General features: G+C 30.8%; 1 protein-coding gene across 5 annotated transcripts in view; it reads left to right on the top strand.

The window, feature by feature from the left end:
* The window catches only part of LOC143237371 (uncharacterized), an 89,525-nt gene extending 72,750 nt beyond the window's left edge, over positions 1-16,775 (top strand). For 3 of the 5 annotated variants that reach the window (XM_076476553.1, XM_076476548.1, XM_076476549.1), the window contains 6 exons: positions 3,313-3,514; positions 4,999-5,644; positions 7,435-8,201; positions 10,462-11,313; positions 12,869-12,945; positions 14,519-16,775. In XM_076476553.1, coding sequence (XP_076332668.1) covers positions 3,313-3,514; positions 4,999-5,644; positions 7,435-8,201; positions 10,462-11,313; positions 12,869-12,945; positions 14,519-15,386 — 3,412 coding nt within the window. In that variant the 3' untranslated portion in view covers positions 15,387-16,775. The remainder of the gene's footprint in view (positions 1-3,312; positions 3,515-4,998; positions 5,645-7,434; positions 8,202-10,461; positions 11,314-12,868; positions 12,946-14,518) is intronic. The other 2 variants (XM_076476552.1, XM_076476554.1) reach the window with 2 other exon arrangements.
* The last annotated feature ends 5,030 nt before the right edge of the window (positions 16,776-21,805 follow it).

Here is a 21,805-nt window from a genome sequence, read left to right as displayed (position 1 = left end):
TAATGTTGGTTTAGTATAACTACTAAAATATGCATTTAATGTTGGTTTAGTATAGTTACTAAAACATGCATCTAATTTTGGTTTAGTTTATGTGGGCTTAGTATAGCTTCTAGAACATGTATATAATGTAAGTTTAGTATAGCTTCTAGAACATGTATATAATGTAAGTTTAGTATAGCTACTAGGACATGTATCTAATGTAAGTTTAGTATAGCTACTAGGACATGTATCTAATGTGGGTTTAGTATAGCTACTAGGACCTGTATCTAATGTTGGTTTGGTACACTTACTAAAACATGTATTTAATGTGGGTTTGGCACAGTTACTAAAACATGTATTTAATGTGGGTTTGGCACAGTTACTAAAACATTCATCTAATGTTGGTTTAGTTTATGTGGGCTTAGTATAGCTTCTAGAACATGTATATAATGTAAGTTTAGTATAGCTACTACGACATGTATCTAATGCAAGTTTAGTATAGCTACTAGGACATGTATCTAATGTAAGTTTAGTATAGCTACTAGAACATGTATATAATGCAAGTTTAGTATAGCTACTAGAACATGTATATAATGTAAATTTAGTATAGCTACTAGGACATGTATCTAATGTAAGTTTAGTATAGCTACTAGGACATGTATATAATGTAAGTTTAGTTTAGCTATTAGAACATGTATATAATGTAAGTTTAGTTTAGCTACTAGAACATGTATATAATGTAAGTTTAGTATAGCTACTATAACATGTATATAATGTAAGTTTAGTATAGCTACTAGGACATGTATATAATGTAAGTTTAGTATAGCTACTAGGACATGTATATAATGTAAGTTTAGTATAGCTACTAGGACATGTATATAATGTAAGTTTAGTATAGCTACTAGGACATGTATCTAATGTAAGTTTAGTATAGCTACTAGGACATGTATCTAATGTAAGTTTAGTATAGCTACTAGGACATGTATCTAATGTGGGTTTAGTATAGCTACTAGGACCTGTATCTAATGTTGGTTTGGTACACTTACTAAAACATGTATTTAATGTGGGTTTGGCACAGTTACTAAAACATGTATTTAATGTGGGTTTGGCACAGTTACTAAAACATTCATCTAATGTTGGTTTAGTTTATGTGGGCTTAGTATAGCTTCTAGAACATGTATATAATGTAAGTTTAGTATAGCTACTACGACATGTATCTAATGTAAGTTTAGTATAGCTACTAGGACATGTATCTAATGTAAGTTTAGTATAGCTACTAGAACATGTATATAATGCAAGTTTAGTATAGCTACTAGAACATGTATATAATGTAAGTTTAGTATAGCTACTAGGACATGTATCTAATGTGGGTTTAGTATAGCTACTAGGACCTGTATCTAATGTTGGTTTGGTACACTTACTAAAACATGTATTTAATGTGGGTTTGGCACAGTTACTAAAACATTCATCTAATGTTGGTTTAGTTTATGTGGGCTTAGTATAGCTTCTAGAACATGTATATAATGTAAGTTTAGTATAGCTACCACGACATGTATCTAATGTAAGTTTAGTATAGCTACTAGGACATGTATCTAATGTAAGTTTAGTATAGCTACTAGAACATGTATATAATGCAAGTTTAGTAGAGCTACTAGAACATGTATATAATGTAAATTTAGTATAGCTACTAGGACATGTATCTAATGTAAGTTTAGTATAGCTACTAGGACATGTATATAATGTAAGTTTAGTTTAGCTATTAGAACATGTATATAATGTAAGTTTAGTTTAGCTACTAGAACATGTATATAATGTAAGTTTAGTATAGCTACTATAACATGTATATAATGTAAGTTTAGTATAGCTACTAGGACATGTATATAATGTAAGTTTAGTATAGCTACTAGGACATGTATATAATGTAAGTTTAGTATAGCTACTAGGACATGTATATAATGTAAGTTTAGTATAGCTACTAGGACATGTATCTAATGTAAGTTTAGTATAGCTACTAGGACATGTATCTAATGTAAGTTTAGTATAGCTACTAGGACATGTATCTAATGTGGGTTTAGTATAGCTACTAGGACCTGTATCTAATGTTGGTTTGGTACACTTACTAAAACATGTATTTAATGTGGGTTTGGCACAGTTACTAAAACGTTCATCTAATGTTGGTTTAGTTTATGTGGGCTTAGTATAGCTTCTAGAACATGTATATAATGTAAGTTTAGTTTAGCTACTAGAACATGTATATAATGCAAGTTTAGTATAGCTACTAGAACATGTATATAATGTAAATTTAGTATAGCTACTAGGACATGTATCTAATGTAAGTTTAGTATAGCTACTAGGACATGTATATAATGTAAGTTTAGTTTAGCTACTAGAACATGTATCTAATGTAAGTTTAGTATAGCTACTAGGACATATATCTAATGTAAGTTTAGTATAGCTACTAGGACATGTATCTAATGTAAGTTTAGTATAGCTACTAGGACATGTATCTAATGTAAGTTTAGTATAGCTACTAGGACATGTATCTAATGTAAGTTTAGTATAGCTACTAGGACATGTATCTAATGTGGGTTTAATATAGCTACTAGGACCTGTATCTAATGTTGGTTTGGTACAGTTACTAAAACATGTATTTAATGTGGGTTTGGCACAGTTACTAAAACGTTCATTTAATGTTGGTTTAGTTTATGTGGGCTTAGTATAGCTTCTAGAACATGTATATAATGTAGGTTTAGTATAGCTACTAGGATATGTATCTAATGTTATGATAACTTGTATAATTGTGTTTATGAAAATAAATAAATGATTATTGTCGAAGGTTTCATGTGGTAACCAGATTTAGTACATGACTTATTAAAGTTAGTTTCTGATGAACTTGAATAACAAAATGTATTGAAGAAACGTAATTGGAAAAAGTTTGTATAGTTAACATCAAAGAACATTTGGTGTTTTATACATGTGTGGAAGCTGAAAATGTTATGATACCAGAATACTGTTGAAATATACACATGCATAATTTTCAGGTTAATAAAAAGGTAACATTGTGACTACATATTAATAACACTGTGTGTTTCTTTCTTCTGTTAATGTGTGTGTACTGTGATTAATGAGTAAGTACTAAAGTTCTATCTGAACCTAAAATTTAGCTTTTAAAGATATAAATGGTATCAACTAATTAATATACATACTTAATATTTGATATGAAACATATGCTGAGAGTCTGGTTACTAAGTCCATATATTTCTTATTGTGGTTTAAATAGAAGAATTTCATATAATCTTAACAGTTATGCTAAGAATATGTTTGTTTTCTTAGCAGTGGTAGCAGTAGCAGTGTTAGTACTTACCACCAAGCTCATCAGCACCCACATGTCCCTGATACGAATTCCCTTCAGAAGAAATTATCTAAGTTATCAGTGCTGACATCACAGAATCAAACAGTTACCAGTAAGCCAGTCGATGCTTCTTCACAGACGTCATCCAATCTACCTACAAAGGATCTTACTACGTCTACATTAGTGAGTTACAATACCATTATTTTCAAAACTTCCAAAATTACTTCCTCCAGAATATATATATTTGTGTGTGTGTGTGTGTGAAAGTGACTGCTGTGTTGTGGAGCTGTGAGGAAAGAGCTATATATGTATGTATATCTTTTATGGACAGTTTTAGCACACACATGCCACACACAAAGAAGTACGATGTCTTTTCTTCATACCTACATTAGAGTCTAACATTGTGACAAGGGTTAAACAGTAAGTTACATATTTTATGGATGGTAAAAACGATTGTGTTTAAGAAAATAATTAAACAAATAAATTATTACTTTTAAATTTTTAGATAGTAACTATAATTAGTACGTTACTGATAAAAATCTTGAATAAAACTTTCATATGCAATCATAAATATTTTGAATACGAGATGTGCTTCTGCAGAGTTCTTCAAACTGGTCTGTTTTAACAGTAAATAAAACCAAAATTAAAAGTAACAAACGTTTGTTTTTTTCTTGCTTTTGAAGCTCATGCATCATGATGTGTTGTGGCCTACAGAGTGAAAAATTCTTTTTGTGATTCATGGTATGCCTTTTACTGACATCATGATGGTACAAATTGCAACATCAAGCATTCCTTATGTGATGTCATTTTAGTGTTTACTGACTTATTGCTGTATAGTGGTGTGAGTGTTTAAAACAGGTGAAACCTCCAGACAGCCTTCATTTTCCTTTCAGGGAAATATATTTATCAAGAAAATGTTATAAAAATGTTTTTCTTAATGAGTGGCCATTTAGCAAATAATGTATTAAAGAGACTGTTCTGAAGTTTTCCATCAAAAGACACTGAAATAACGTTTACAGCATAAGAACTATCTAAATTTAAAAGATCATTTTTACAGTATTCGATGATAAAAGTTAAACTATCATCCCACTAAGAAGGATTAAAATAGTTTACACATCTTTTATCTTTTAAGTTTATTTTCTCTATCTATTGTTTTATTTAATACTGAAAAGTTATAATTTAGTGAAATAGCATTTTCCTAGATTTCAGTGCTATAAAACTGTTTTCATTACTACATTATTTTTATGGCAAAACTTTCCTGTCATCTGAGCTAACTATATTCAGTATTTTGCACTTGCTTTCGTTCAGCAATATATTAATCTCTTCTTTTGCTATTTTAAAAATGTTGTCTTAAGTTTCAAGGCACTGAATTGAATAATGTTTTTAACCCATATAGCTTTATATGTATATTTGTATTTTATGATGTTGTATATGATCTTGTTCAATTGTTTTGTTATTTCTTTTACTGTCAAATATTTAATCTGAAGTTTTAACTTAAAAAAGGGAATATACATGTATATATATACACACACACAATAGCTAATGATACATATAGATATTAGTGTCAGAGTCATTTTTAAAAGAAACTTATTTCTGTTGCAAGCAACATTATGTATAGGTATAATACTTATGTAAGATGCTTAATTGAGTGTGAAAATTTCTTCCAGTGTTGTTCAAGTATCTCAGAATCTTCAGCTTTAGAGGGAAGCACTCAAATATGTAATGAAAACTATCAAGAGAAAGCATTGCTGTTACCTCCTAAGAATGATGGAGCAGTGAGTATATTGACATATGGTTCAGCATCATTGCCTCTCTCTAGTTCTCAGTTGATGTATACACCTGATGAGCAAATAACTTATCTCTCAAATTCTCAATCCATGACATTTCCACTTTCTTCATCACGATCTACTAGTTCTGTTGTCACAGCTCAACCTTCTCAAGGTGAAAATAATATACAGCATAGTTCTTTTGGCACAGCTAAGACCAAGATATTAGATCCTCAATCTGGTACATCAGGAAATGAAAAGGTAGAACTAAAAACAGATCTTTCAGCTTCAGACACCCAGTCTGGTTCTGTGGTTTCTGTTAGCGTTTTCCACTCCACTTCCACCACGACAACACTAACTAACACAGCACCTGACTGTCACATTTTTGCTACCAGAGGATCAGCATCCATTTCCTCACAAGCAGTTAGGCCTAGTACAACTCGCAAAGTTGCTGCTACTACCAATCTAGAAGATTTAAAAATAGAGCTACAAAAACTACACAGTGTAGGTGGTGGAACAACAAATGAGATACCTAGCAGCTTTAAAGGTTTGTAGATAAAAATATATATTTTGAATATTCTCTATCATTCCAAAAAATTCACATAAATCAGTCTACAGAAATCTTTTGTAGTGGGTGTGTGTGTCTGTTAAAACCACCACTGTTGAACATTCAGCTTTTCTCAAACTAAAAATTAAGACACAAAAACAAACATTATTATAATACTATTTTTAAAGGTTCTGACACATTACCAACCCATTAAGAGTATAAAGCCTTAGTCTGATAAAGTTGAGAATGATATAACCTATGTTTTTTACATCTTCTCAACTTTTCTATTTGAAGATGATAATTTGTGCAGATTGTAGCTGTAAATCCGTGTTTTAGCGAAATAGTGTGACTGAATTAATGTAATAATATAATTAATACAATAAAGTTATGGTGATTAAAACCCAATCATTGTTAAGAATATTTAACAGTTTGTGTGTGTGTGTAGCAGAACCAGAATTTAAACTTATGTCTCCTGATTGAAAGATTAGTTTTAATTCTTGCTTTGCTGTATCAAAACAATCTGTCAATACTATTATGAATGCATTACAAGCACTATAAGTGTAGTATATATGTATATAGGTAACTAGGTAGAAAGTTACTTTACAATATACTCAAGTGACATTGAATTTATTTTAAGGACTTATTAGATGGGCCCTCTTGATAGCAAGAGATTCATTCAATATATCTATTATGACATAATAGTAAATTTCTTACTGATTAAGCTGGTGTAAAGTAACGAAACTGGACACAAACCAAATACACAATATTTATTAAACTTGTTTAATATTTATTAAAATACTAAACACATAATACCATTTGTGCTTACTTGAATAAACACAACAGACTGTCACTCCAACTGAATATTTTCAGTGGTTGGCTCCTCAGGATTCTATTCCACACATGTTCTATAGCATGCAAGAATTCTTACATTTACCAAGGATGACTAGTGCTACTCATGTGACTGGTCATTTTGATTGCAACAGATGTGAGGCTATAACCTCTAGGTGTATAAATAACCACTGAAGGACTCTGTTATTGACATCCTTATATAAAATGCAATACTTAACAATATCTTTTTTGGGTGGAACAGATATTATCCACTTTGAAAACAATAAAGGAACAAAGGTTACATAAAGCCTGCATATTCAGAAAAGAAAGAGTAAATTCAGAATAAATACTATAACATTACAGAAAGATAAATGTTTGGTGTGTTCATATGCCATACGTCAATAAATTGATTAATAACACAGGCTATTAATGGTGAAAGTAACAAGTTTGCAAAATATATTTTTGTGAGGAAACATTTATATTAAATTGTATTTAATTAAAAACACAAAAACTATTTCAAATTTTGGTTCATAAAATATAAAATTATTTTTGAAGTAGTGTCTTAATATTGATTCATTCAAAACCACAGAATCTTTTTATATTCTAAAGTTTTTTAAATTTTACAATAGGTTAAACATTTAAGGCACAATATGTATGTATTCAATGGTTAGATAGTATCTTAGTACTCCTTACACAGTGGAATATTTCTCAAGTGTTATCACCATTTGGCTATTAGCCTGCAAATCTGTAAGATTGAGATGTTCTGAATGTGCTATAGGTTTTGGATATTTTCAACAACACCACTTCAGTATGTATATCTACTAAAATTTGTCCAAATCTTCCAAAAATATGTGTAATAATACTTACCCCCCATAAATGACAGAAAGTGTATTAAAAGTTGATTATCCAGGCAAATGCGACAGCACATTAATATATTTAATGCATTTTTTTTTCTTTTTCAGTGAATTACGAGTTATGTCGTAGTGTTTCTTTCCCAACTGGAGTCCCTACAAACAAAACACCTAGAAGATTTTCTCGGTTTGAAGTAACACGTGTTGAAGATGACCCCCTGGATAGGTATAGCACAATAGTTACTACAGACAGTTTGTCCACTAGTGTTACTTCACAGCTGTTTGATAGTTCAACTTCTAGTTTGACAGTTACTACAAACAGTTCTTCCACTAGTGTTACTTCTCAGCTGTTTGACAGTTCAGCCTCTAGTTTGACAGTTACTACAAACAGTTCTTCCACTAGTGTTACTTCTCAGCTGTTTGATAGTTCATCCTCTAGTTTGACAGTTACTACAAACAGTTGTTCCACTAATGATATTTCTAAACTGTTTGATAGTTCAACCTCTAGTTTGACAGTTACTGCAAACAGTTGTTCCACTAGTGTTACTTCTAAGCTGTTTGATAGTTTACCAATACCTGTGAATAGCTCCACCCCAGTAACCACTCCAGAAGTAAACCATAATTCTTCCTACTGTTCTAAGGATGCTCATCCATCTTTTACAAGTACCAATCCGAGTGTTTCAGGATTAGATAAAATGCACGTTACAACTACATCTTCAGTAGTCAGTTGTGGTCGATTTCAAGTTCGAACAATTAGAGATGACGTTGCCAAAGATGCTGCTGCTTGCATTCTTTCATCCAACAAAACCTGGGATGCCAATGGAAATGTAGGAGTTCCAGAAGAAACGACACAGCATATTGAGACAACTTCTTCAGAGGTAAAGATTTAGCTGTCGTTTTTGTGGACATATAGTGATATAATGAAAGAGTTATAGAAACTTTGAAAAATTTGTTTAAGATAAATCTGGAAACTAAAAACTCTTAGACATAATTACATCCAAGTCTTGTACAGCCTTTCCTTCTCTAACAAGATTTTCTTTTGTTCTTTCATAGTCTCGTGTAGTATTTTTAAGCAGAATGATAGTTTGGGATTTTACTCTACATCATTAAATCTTTTTTAATGTATATTTATCTTTGGGTTGGGCATAACTTACTTGTTAGTAGACCAGATTGTGAAACCTGAGGGTCCATAGCTTGCATCCCATTACCATAAAATCTTTCTATGCACTTTTGAGTCATGTGTGCATCATAGGAGATTATCCATTTAGATATTATATTTTAACTTCTATTCACTTAAGAATCCACTAACGTTCATATTTCTCTTTTCTTTTTTATTCTGGATCCTTTTCCTTGCAATTTATTTGTATTCATTTACAACAGTTCAATTCATGCCTGTTAGGGAAGTATTTAACTGCACTGTCTGTGTCTGTAAGGAAATTATTTTCTTGCTTGGGACTTATCACAAATTAACAGTGTATGCTAGTTAATTACATAAGTGAAAATTTTTATTTTGTAAAAGGAAGTAAATGCAAGGATGGCTAACATCAATCTTTCAAAGACAGTGCAAACAAAAATTAAAATAAAGCTATATATATATAGAACCAAGTTCTAAAGAAAGTGAGGTTCCAACTGTAATATTTATTTGTTTATATATTATTGGCTGGTAATTTGTGTTTCACCCTATACTTAAGCTTTGTAAAGAAACTGCAAATTTCTGTAAGAAAGCTTAACTACAAGGGATAATAATTCCATCATTTACATTAGAGCTGTGATTTTTTAAAATATTACAACTGGTTGTTAATAATATCTATAAAATTGGACACTCTGTTTGAAAATATGCCACTTAGGTGAAATTGGTTGACACCATTGTTTTGGTTTATCGTGTCCTAAAGAAAGAAGAGTAGGAAATTAAAACGTTTTGATATGATATCTAGGGACATTCTCAGAATTTGTGATTTGGTCATATGTTACAGAGTGATGACGAGAAATATGATATAGTATTGTAAAGTTCTGATGATCTTTTGAGGAGATATTTAAAATGTATTTTGATGAACAGAGTCATCCCTGTATAGGTAGTGTTTCTGCCTGCCTGATAATTGCATGATTTCTCTAACTAAAAGTAAAATGAGCTAAAGGTTACAGACAATTCTAAGTGTTGTCTCTTTTTCTGAGATCAAGGAAAGATGTGAACTTTTTCATAAATATTTGGACTACACATTCATTTTCTTTTGACCATAATGGCGAAGTGTAGAATGTTGTTCACAAGTTTCTTACGGTTACGCAAATTATAGTCAGAACGAGTTATAATATTTCAATTTTCTCACATATCTGCTCTCTGGATATTAGTATACAAATGTTTTTCTAATTTCAATGTTTTATCAATTTTTGTTCTCTAACCAGTTCCCTAATTAGGATATTTAGAAATATAGAATTTCTTGTTTTCCCATATATACAACAATATTCAGTTTCACAATGTTACTTTCCTAAATTAATCAACACTTAATTACTTTTTGATGAAGTTTTTTTTTTCTTAATTATTTTATTCTACAAATTATTGGGACTAGGTTTCTTCTTTGAGAAACAGGGAATTTGCACAAGATTCAATATTTGTCACAATACATATTTGTCCAAATGAATCATTTTTCTCTGCTATAACAATAATAAGACTTTTAAACACCAAGAGTCATGATGAACTGCCCTTGTCTTGTTCTACATATATGAGATGTTTACTGTATTGATACTTCGATTTTCGCTTTCTAGCAGAATTGTATTACATACCCTCATTAAACATTATTTTTAACATGTGTTTTTATGTACATCATCAGTTTAAGACATTAGATAGGAGGATTTTATCTTGGGTCTGAGATTTTAAAATTTGCACTTTGTTTCTTCCACTAACTGTCTTTCAGATAAAAATCCTGCCATCAGTTTATAAGTTAAATACCCAAAGTTGTTATTTCTTTTAAATATTGTTTAATATTTTAGCATTGCTGCAGTTTTTCTTTGGTTTCAAATATGTTTTTCTTATGATTAGACTAATAATTTATCAAGTTTCAACTTTTTAAAGTAGGTTTTGTTTTTCTTTTTTCATTTTTATTTATTTGTTTTCTTTTCATTCTCGCTCGCAATCCTTTTCAGCAAATTTCTGATACAGAGAGTCTCGCAAACTTAGTACCATCTATCATGAGTTCTGACTCTTGTCCTGCTCATCAGCTATTAAATGAATCAACATCTCTCAACATGATGAATTTTCTTCCTACAAAAGGAGATTTACAAGAGGAGTTGCTTGGTGCAGATCTTTTAGAAAGATCCAGAGATGGCCAACTTCAGGCTAAAGGAAACTCTGGTTTGACGTACAGGTGCACCTGTTTTTCCAACCAGGACAGAAGTGACAGTGATTCTTGTAGCACTTTAAACGTTCTTTCCTCAGAAACAATGAAAAGCTTGAAACTGGATCTGGTCCGAATAATGCAAGGAATTCATAATGGCCGATCTAGTCAGTATGTTCAAGCTAGTGGTTCAGACTCTGTCTTGACTCAGAATCACCAGCATGACTTGTCTACCTTCCATACAGGAGCTTCAAGTCAGTCTCTTTCTATGGCTGGTTATACTTCTTCAATTCCAGATGTGAAAGAAGCTGAAAGCCAGACAGAGCAATTGTCGCACAGAAGTGTTGCTGCTAGTAACCAATTTTTTATACCAAATAATAACAGGCTTGAGATCCTTCAGAAAACAAGAAGTGAAACAGCCCTCAATTATTGTCAAGATACTACAGATGCATTTACAGATAAAGGTGTATTGGGCATCACCTACACAAGGCCTAGCATACAACATTTTTCTCAGAGTCTTAATAATGTAAATGTAGAAAACCTCTCTCATCTGGATGCTTTTGAAAACGTCATGCTGCCAAGGAGTTCAAGTGTAAACTCTTTATCACAATATAATAATTCAGTTGAATTGGGACGTAGTGCATCTTTGGGCAAGTTTCCGGTAAGAAGCTGAGTTGTTCACGTGACACTTTACATTACGTAATACTTTTTTTTTTGTTTTGTTTTTGTTTTGTTTTTTTGTCTGTATCAAAATTACTATATCAGCCTTAGCTATCATGGATAGCAGTTGCACTAACCAACTCATGAAGTATATGTGTAATATTGCTTTTCCTAATTAAGAGTACACGAAGAAAATTATTATTGTCTATTTCTTTTGAAAAAAGTTTATTTTTTTTTTCTTGTATTAAATGAAATAAGGTAAAATCATCAGTACAGTCTCTTTTAGGAAATTATAACAAGCTTATTAACTGCTCTGCTAACCTGTCAACATGTTATTTTCGACTGTAATATGATACACTAAATTTTCATTCCCCTTTAAGTTTTTGTAAACCATTTCACTGCAGTCGGAATATGTATTTCCTAGTGCTTCTACTACCTCACACTGCAACTGAAACAAATGTTTCCCCGTGTCATTTGAAATTGCAGTGTGTGACCTATAAAAGAAAAATGAGCAGAAAAGTAGTTACTGGCATCTCATATAAAGTTGTTATGTCTTTCCTCAATGCTTTCCACTCAGCCTTTCAATAAGCAACAAGATGCCTAAGTGGAATGCACGACAACTGCGTGCCAATTATGTTTGCATTAAAATGGAAAGTAGTATCCCTAACTACTGTATAAATATAATTGATATGCTCAACTCAGAAAGCATAAAGGTCATAAAGTGAGTCAAGTGGTGTTCAAATGCAATGAGACAAGAGGATATTAGCTCTCTATCTAGTGATGACAGATGTCATCCTTGCAGAGGAAGGCATAAACAATGTTTACATTGGGAAATATTTGTCCCAGCCACATTGGGAGCACTGGGAAATATACATCCCAGCCACAGTGAATGAGTTAATTTGAAGTAATCTTTATTAATGTTGATTTTTTAATTATCAAAAAGTCCACTTAGTTTGTTTCTTCTCTGCATATGTAATGTAAAATGCTGTTTAATTTGGTTTCGTATCCATAACAGAGTTTTTGGATGTAGATATATTATTTCATTTTAATTCTCATTTTAAACAGAGAAAATTAAAAATCAATCTGTCATAGATTATATAGATACGTTTTAATATGGAATGCCAATCTGGGGAATTTTCTGTTTTAAGTTCTCTGTCATGTTTAGCAAAATGACATAATAATGTTTTAAAAACATTGAAATAGGGTCTCTGTTGTATTTATTCTGTTTAACACAATTAGCATTTTCTTAGATGTTTATATTAAAGTTTCTCATCAAGTGTGAGTAGTCAAAATGTTCGCTAACCATTTTCACTTACCTTGCTCAGAAATGGAAATTGTTATAACGTGTTTGCCCTTGTATATATTGAAACATACAAATAGTTAGATTATTGTATAATTCAGTTTTTCTTGTCTTCAATAACTTGTGATAATCTTGGAAGAAGCAGTGCCTAATAGAAATTTGTGGACAATATAATAATGAGAGACACTTCTTTTACTTTTAATACCACTTCAATGCAAAACTAAGATACAATTAGTTTTGTTTTGTTTTTCCCCAGAGTGAATTAATATGTGATGAAAGTAATTCTAAACAAGATGCAGAGAGTGATAATTTCTTACAGAATCTTCTTGTAAGGTAGGTTGGTTCTTTGTGTTTTATTGGTTTGCTATTTAGACATAAACATATACACCAGATATATGGGATATTAATAATTATTATTACTTTTTCCATACAACAGAGTTAATTATGAAACTCTCCACTGTTCAGTTAAACAAATAATTAAATTACATTAAGATGCAATTGGAGAGTGGAGTGCATAAAAGAAAATAATGTTTAACACGTGTGACTTGATTGTCAAACATTTAGTTTTGTTATTTGCATCAAAGTTGAATATTTTAAGTATTATTTTCAGGTTTTATATGGGCTGGATTATTTACAGTAGATGTCTTTTTGACTTCTTGGCAATAAATTTTAACAATAAAGAAAGAGAACATAGTCCACTTATTTAAAAAAAAAACATATATCTAAATATATCTTACACTGTTGTTTATCATAATGTATCCAGAGTTTTAAATAATTCTCTTTTCTTGTCACAAGTCCATGCAGGCTGGTTCAAATACTTGATAACACAATTGACAAGACGAATTATTCTTCTTTATTCTGTGATAATTTCATTTAAAAATCACCACTATAAGCTCTTTACGGCTAAATTCACAAACATCAGAATAGGTCTATCTGTTAAAATAAATTTCTGATCCATATTTATATCCCAACAGAGGCCTAGAATGTTTTTCACACTACTAGATATTATGTCTCAATAATGTTCAACTAAAGCAACAAGAAAAATCTAAAAAGTTTTAGTAACATAATGCTATAACATGACAATCACCATTTTGTAATTGTTGACTATACAACATATGATTCATAAACAGTTATGTAAACAAACGTGCATTAAATTATCACTCATTCTATTGAAAGCATAACATTCATATTAAACATTGAAGGTTGATTTTCCCATACAGACTTTCCCCTCTCTTATCTATTTTTACATATATATTTCTCTATAATTGGGTTTTCTCATCATTGCTGATTATTATCTATTTTTAATTTAAATTTTAAAATACAGTAAATCCACATTAAGTGTAGCATAGCTCTTGAAGATATTTTCTCTATGTCATATTAGTAATATTTCTTGATGTTGCATCTGAAGCTCTTTTTAGGATAATTTTTATGATAATTATTTTTAGAAGCACTGATGTGATGCAAGATTAAGAGTTATTTTAAGTTAAAAGATTTAAAAACTGCTGAAAAACGTTTACCAGTGGAAGAAGTTAAGTACAAGAAATATGTAATAAAAATAACGTAAACCTATGTGCTGATAGATTTAATATCAACTATTTTCCATAATACTAAAAACAGTTACAGTTTCAAAGTCCATCTTGTTATGCTTGTTTTGAATTATAAAATTTGTGAATTAGAGATAATTTTGCTTTTATAAATTTTTTTAAAACAATAAATATTTCTTAGATGTTTTTAGATGTATGTACCTTATAATATAATGTTTTCAAAACTGTATGTAATGAAAGAAAGGAATTTTTGTATGACTGGTGACAACCTTTTTTTCACATAAACTTTTAAGATATTGAAAAATTTGTCATCTGTTTTATTTTTTGATGAAATAAAGACACGTGGTGATATCTTGAAACAGGCAAAAGCAAGAACGTGAAGAGTTAAAGAAAAGACACCAGATGGAACTAGAAAATTTTAAACATCAGAGAAAGCTTGCTTCTCCCAGAGTTGGACATAAACGTAGTGACAGTGCTAGTGCAGCATATCCACAGAGGAGTAGCTTACAAGTTGGTAATGGTTTTATTCAGATGATTCAACCTTCAAGTTCTTCTCAGCAGAATATGTCTAGGTATGATAGACAGTGGTCATGTCAAAGTCCAAAAACTCCAGATTTAAATATAGGGTCATCAGTAGAGCCATATTACCTTCCACTTCAACATTTTTGTAGCCACAGTACCATCCCGATCCGGCCTTTACATAAAGCTTGTCCATATCTTCCTCAAACCAACAATATCCCTCATTTCAACAGAAATACCACTGGAAGAGCAAGGTTAGAGTGGGGAGAATACCTGTATTCCCGGCCAGTACAGCGCTCTTCTTCTTACGACCACTTAGTTGCTTTTCATCCAACTAGAGATAAATCACTGGCACCAAAACATGGTACATTTACCCACGACTTACAAAATCCAGTTCAAAATATGAGAGGTAACAACATTGCTCGAAACACCCATCATGTAATTGGAAATATTGAATCAAAGATGACTCTCAACCAGATAAGACAACTACAGATGCAAGAAGTTATGAAGGATCAACATTATGTTCCTACTGGCTACTTCACACCACCCCCTCAATCACCCATCAGTAGCCCCTTATCATCTCCACGCCATACTAGAGGAATTCCCCAACTACAAAGAACACTTAGTACAGGGCTTTCAACTCCTAGTATTCCCTTGGGTGTTTACATTGGTGCAGGAGATTCCAACCAAAACTTCTATGGTTTTACTTAGTCACTTCAATCAACCAAACTTTGTTGACTACTGTGTCAGCTTTTTATTTTAGGATTATCACTCCAGCCCACAAATACTTGTATTGCTTCCACTATTACAGCTTAGTTTTTAAATAGAACAAGCTAATAAAGTGTAAGATATTGTATTTCAAACTTATTTAAAACCTCAGTATTTTTCCTTATATAATATAAAGCAAAATGTGATTTTGTTATGAGAGAATATTATTACAAAATATTTTTATTAAATTTTGCTGTAAAAGAAAATTGTAACTGTATCTATTTGCTTGCATTACTTTTTCAGCCTGTGTTATAAATGCCATAGTCCCTCTGTTTCAGTCTTTGTTACAAATGGCTGTCTATCCATTTCAGACTGCATTATAAATAGATTAGACCCTGAGTTTCAGTCTGTATTATATATAAATGGCTTGGTTCTGCTATTTAAGCCTTTGTTACAAATGGCTTAATCCATTTTTTTATCTGTTGTATGTATGGCACAGGCTTCCTGTTTAAACCTGTTGCATAAATTGCTTATTTTTTACTAAAACACTTATCTGTCTAAAGGTAGATACATGTGGCTTTTTTATTTTGAATTAAATAGATTGATAATAATTCTGTTTTGGCAGTGGTGATTATGGACCAGCTGAAATCTGTCTTCATAATCTGGTAGTTTATTATTTTAACGACATCTAGTATTGCTTTTACGCTAGCATAAGGTAAGGTTATTTTTCGGGTTTCAACTTTCCTACTATTTCAAATATAGGGTAGATTTCCATAGAAATAACCTTTATCACAAGTTTAAATAAATATTTAACACCATTCCAGTTAACCCTCTTTTACATCTTGCACATTTTCAAATTTCACAGTTGTGACTTTCTAATAATAGATGATTAATATTATCATAGAGCATAGATATTTACTCCATAAAACTTAATTAATGATATTAATTATTCGATAGAAGAGTAGATTTAAATTAGTTGTTAAGAAAATACAGATTAAGACATTACATGAAATGAACCTTGCCCTTGCATATGAAGTAATTGAAAATGGAAAATATTCTTGGATTTAGAATTATTTCAGTAATATTGCATTTCATGTGTTTTACACAGTTGTGTGATATATTGGAATTCTATTTGTAAATCATGAAGAGTGAAATTGTGTGTGTGTGTTAAGAAAAAACAATTATGAAAAAAAAAAGCATCTTCATGTTCATTGAGTTCCGTTTTATCCATTTCCATGCTTTAGGTGGGTTAACAGTTGTTGATCCCCACTGCTTTATGCATTAGACACTTCTTGTTTAGAGGTATATTTTATCTTTCCCATTTTGTGACTTAAATTTATTTTATTAGTCTGTCTGTCATATTCTGTTGCTTTTGACCTGGAGTTCATATATATATATATATATATGACCAAATTATGTTATGTTTTTGTATGAAAAATATGTTTAATATCTTTTATGATGAATTAACCTTTTGTTATTTCTTTCTGTTGTTACAGTTAATAAACAACACTTAAAGAAATCATCAGTACCAAAATTAGTTGATGTTCTATGTAACTCCAATGAAACTTCAACAACTACTCATTAACTCTTTCATTTCAGTTGCATGAGTCATTTTTATTTGTTTATTTAAATAGGTGTTGAAGTTTTCAAAAATAATAAAATTAGACGTTTTGTACTGGATACACAGCAGAACTAAACTGAATTTTAAAATTACAACAGTAAATACCCTGGTACTTTGAATAATTTCACACTAGTTGATGGTCTAACGATTATTATTAAAAGAAACACTTACACAATCTTTGAACGTTTTGTAATACATTTCTGTCATCTTCAGCAAAATCTAGAAATAATTTCTTAACAAGTGGTATTGTGACATCAGTAACTAATTTATTTTTGACATTCAGAAAACAAGTGAAAGGAAGGAAGTGTATACATTAAAGATTTAGTGTTAAAGGACTGTAACTAAAGAAGGTAAACATTTTCCTATCTTTTGCAGGCTTTCTAAAATGATGCAGCCAGTTTCATTTGAAGAGTTTGGGAATAGCGCTCTTAAAATCAGTTTTAATTACCTTATTTTACACAAAAAAATTACATTTCACACACCATCTCCAAACTTCCCCTACTTTTTTACCTATGAGCTCACAAACAAACAGACAACTCTCCTACCTGAAAAACACTTCCATTCTGAAGTTCAGTGTAGAGTATGATATAGACCTTGACTCTGTGTTAACTACATTTTGCCACATAAACACTGAAAACCAATACTCCTCTGTAGAGGGCACATGTGTAAGTGTATATGTAGTGACTATAAGATCACATTCATTGGCAAAAAAGAACACAACTTAAAAACTAGAGTCAGTAAACATTTACAACCACCAAATAAGGCTGGATGCCACCTTTTACCAGTCACTCTGTTACGTCATTAAAAATAGTGATTTTCTTTTCTAGTCATTATAAGATATTCAGACCTCAGCTATGCTGTAAAGAAAGCTTACTCACAGCAAAAGACCACCCCACACTTCATGACTTACAATCACCCTTAAACTTATTCTAAAATAACTTCTCTTGACATTCAATTGTTTATTGAGTACAGTTCACAAGTTGTTGCAGTCTTGTGCAACTTGCAATATTCTAATTATCCTTCTGTTTACCTCTTTACTAAATATTTTAATTAAATGGGTTATTCCAGATACTATAACATTAGTTAATTATGTTTCCAGATTTCATTGAAGATAAAGAAGAGTATTCTGAAATGTTTGAAGCTTTTGTAAACAAAAACGTTTTATCTTATAAATCATCTTTACTGTAACACAATTAAATAATTGACTGAAAGGCATCACCTTCTGAAAAGTGTACTTGATTAATAGGTTACAAATAACTTTTAAATTAAAAGTGCAATTACAACCCTATTAAGATTTATTAAAGTAAGAACTTTAAGAAATCAGTATGTAAATAGTCAGGTGACACTCATTGCATTGGTTCTTTGTATATGTTCAATTACTATTAAAAAGTGGAAAGTCACCTTGTAAATACTATACTAGCAACTAGCTAGCTTTTGTCCTTTAAAACTGTACACAACTAGGAAAGAGATTGGTGAAATTCTGTTGATTGGTACATGTAGGCGTTAAAACTGTCCAGTGAAGAAACTAAGTACCCCTTCATGAGAAGATGTGTAACACTGTTTATTGGTAAATTTAGATCTAAAAAATGTCTAACTCAAAATTTATGATGCCCCCTATAAGCAGCTGCATAAAATCATTTACTGGTACACATAGATTTTAAAATTGTTCAGTGAAGAAATTAAAACACACACACACACACACACACACACACCCTCGTAAACAGATTGGCAACAGTTTTTAAACTTGTGGCTTTCAGAGCTGTTCATGTACATTTAGAGAAATCTGTTTGAGTTCATAAACAGCTGAGTAACAGTTTGTATACTTGTAGCTTGTGTATATTTACAGGACTCAAGATGAGTTCATAAATAGGTGGGTAACATTTTGCAGATTTGTAGCTGTGAGAATTGTCCATGTATATTTAAAGAAATGAGGGTGAGTGTATAAACAGATGGGTAATATTTTATAGACTTGTAGCTTTCCATGTATATTTAAAGAAATCAGGGTGAGTTCATGAAAAGATGGGCAACAGTTTGTAGATTCGTAGCTTTCAGAGTTTTCCATGTATATTTAGAAAACTTGAGTTCATAAACAGATGGATAACAGTTTGTAAACTTGTAGCCTTCATAACTGTCCATATACATTTAAAGAAATTAGAACGAGTTTATAAACAGCTGGATAACAGTTTGTAGACTTGTATCTCTGTGAGCTGTCCATGTATATTTAGAGAAACTAGTAAAATTTATTATAGAAGCAACTGTTGGTTTTTAGTACAGAGTAATTATTATTTTTAATTTGGTAAAGGAAAATTCTTTGTAAATAGCATAGTAGTATCAATACATGTATGTTGGCTGTTAGCTTGTAAAAGCTATCCAACATTAAAAGTAAGACAATTAAATATATGATCATTTAGATGTACAAGATTTCACAAATTAATTAATTCTAATAAAAATATATATTTGTAAATGATATAATAACAGCTCTTTGGTGTCAGAAGTAGAATATGTTTCATTAGACTTTTTTTTAATAGATGCATGGCGTCATAAAAAAAAATAAAAGACTGATAACTGATATTCAAAGAAGCAATTACCAGAAGTACACCATTACGTTAGTACTACTATTATTCTATCACTAAAGTTATATAGATTGTAATAGGTATACCTTTTAGTTCTGAAAGTTTACTTAAGGTGTGCATAATATTTGTACTGTTGTAACTACACAAATCTATATCTGCATCCATACTTTAATAATCTTTGCCACCTATACAAATTTTACTACAAAAAACCTTAGCAAGGCTCTTTCAGTGTTCTTTACTATCAAAAAGTGAATTATATTTAGAAAAACTAACCGAATCCAGTAAAGACATAAATCTGGACTACATTTTTATGATTCTAATGGTCCTTGCAATAATCTTGTATATCTTAAGTAACTGTGCACCATAGAATTTTGAGTTATTAGATTAAATTCAAGAGATTTAAAATACAAGTGTGATATTCAGTTTAATCTGCTATTTGACACCTATTACTGAAATATTACCAATATTTTACCATTTGTACGTTAAGCATGCATACTCAATGAGGCACTGAGATGAAACAAATGTGGAGTTAGGGCCCTTACTGAAGCATCATCATATTTCAATTGTTTTGATCTACGATGCTTATTAAGCACGATTATCGAAGTAAACACGTTGACAAAGAGAAAAAATAAATAAGGATCCATGGCTGTTAATGGCTGAAGTAACAAGTAGACATAAATTGTTGTGAAATGAGCAATAACAAAATAAGTAACCTCATTCTCTGTGTAGAGTACAGGATTTTAGACTTCTTGTTTGTCATAATTAATAAACGTTACTCCTGAGACCTCTGATTAAATCCAAAACACAGTTAGTCTGCTTTATAACTTGTAAATGTAGTTTTGTGTCTGTACAGTCCCATTCAAGCAAAGGAGATTAGATCATTTACAACATTTGTTCGTCTGCATATGTTGATGAATTACCTTTTCTACTGATCAGATACATTTAAACTGATAACCCCATCTATTTGATAGCAATTGTGATTAATAATTTAGCACAAAGGATCTTTTTCATTCTGCTGAAGAATAGTGAACCTATTCAAAAGCTCTCAAGTTTTGAGTTTCATTTAAAAACCTTTAAGTCTTTTGTAAAAAGTCAGAAAACAAAACTTCTCTACAAAATGTGGAAATCACATATGAATCCAACTTATGTTCTTTTTACAAATAATATTTTCATTAATAGTGTTTATTAATAACCAGAGAATAACAAATGCATGACCTTAAATAAACATGTCAACATCCAAATGATTTTCTAATCCATTGCTTTTTGAATTGGTTTATACAATATAAGTGACTCCTAATAGTAAATCAGCTCTATTTGATCTTCCCCAACAGTGTGTTAACATAAAAAAGCTTATAACAAACACAGTATAGTATAATACTGATATTCAATGTATATTATAAACATATAAGTAGCCTTACTCACTGACTTTACAAACACGTAGATATGGGGTTTTGGTTTCAGTCAAATAAACTTTTCATCAGGTATGTAAACTAACATAATACTGAAGTGAAATTCTGCTTATTACCAGCTATTAATGTAAAATAATCTTTATTTTTAAAATATGCTTAAACTGGTTTTGTCTTGTCTATTTAATGATCCATTACCACCCTTTTTATGCATTTTTTGGATCCCCAATTTTGGTTTTGAAGATCCATAGCCACCACAATTCAGGAATAAAATACTATGGACAAGGCCATTAGATATGACCAAATTGTAGTCTAAACAGCTATTAGGATTGGGCAGTAAAATGTCATAAGGAATTAATTAAAAAAAAACAAACAACAACACCTGGATTCAGCACAGCAGTAACTAGCTATCTTCAATCTGAACTCTGTGTCTTTGTGGTGCAATTGTTGTGGAAAGTGAAAACTAAAAGTAATCACAAATTTAAATAACTGACATAATCTGTATGTACTACCCCATATTTTATTTATTAAGTAAAGATAGTTCTTTAACTCTGTATAGTTTCCATGTGTTTTTGTATTGAAACATCATACAATGTTATTAAACAAGCCACGTTCTTAAAGTTATGTTTAAAAATATTTAAGAGTATACCAACCACAGACTTTTTATAGATGTACAAAACATGTTATAAATGCTTCTAAATACTAAGTTCTTTCTGTATTGTTCCATTAGGATATTTTTTCATAATTTTTGTGGAATAATCAAGCTTGATTTCAAGCTTTAAAAACAAATGTGCATTTGTGCAAATTATTAGTAAAATACGT

Source organism: Tachypleus tridentatus, chromosome 13 (assembly GCF_004210375.1).
Source record: "Tachypleus tridentatus isolate NWPU-2018 chromosome 13, ASM421037v1, whole genome shotgun sequence".
In the NCBI taxonomy this organism is placed as follows: domain Eukaryota; kingdom Metazoa; phylum Arthropoda; class Merostomata; order Xiphosura; family Limulidae; genus Tachypleus; species Tachypleus tridentatus.
The sequence above is the reverse complement of the archived record's forward strand: the minus strand, read 5'-3'. Positions and strand labels throughout refer to the sequence as shown.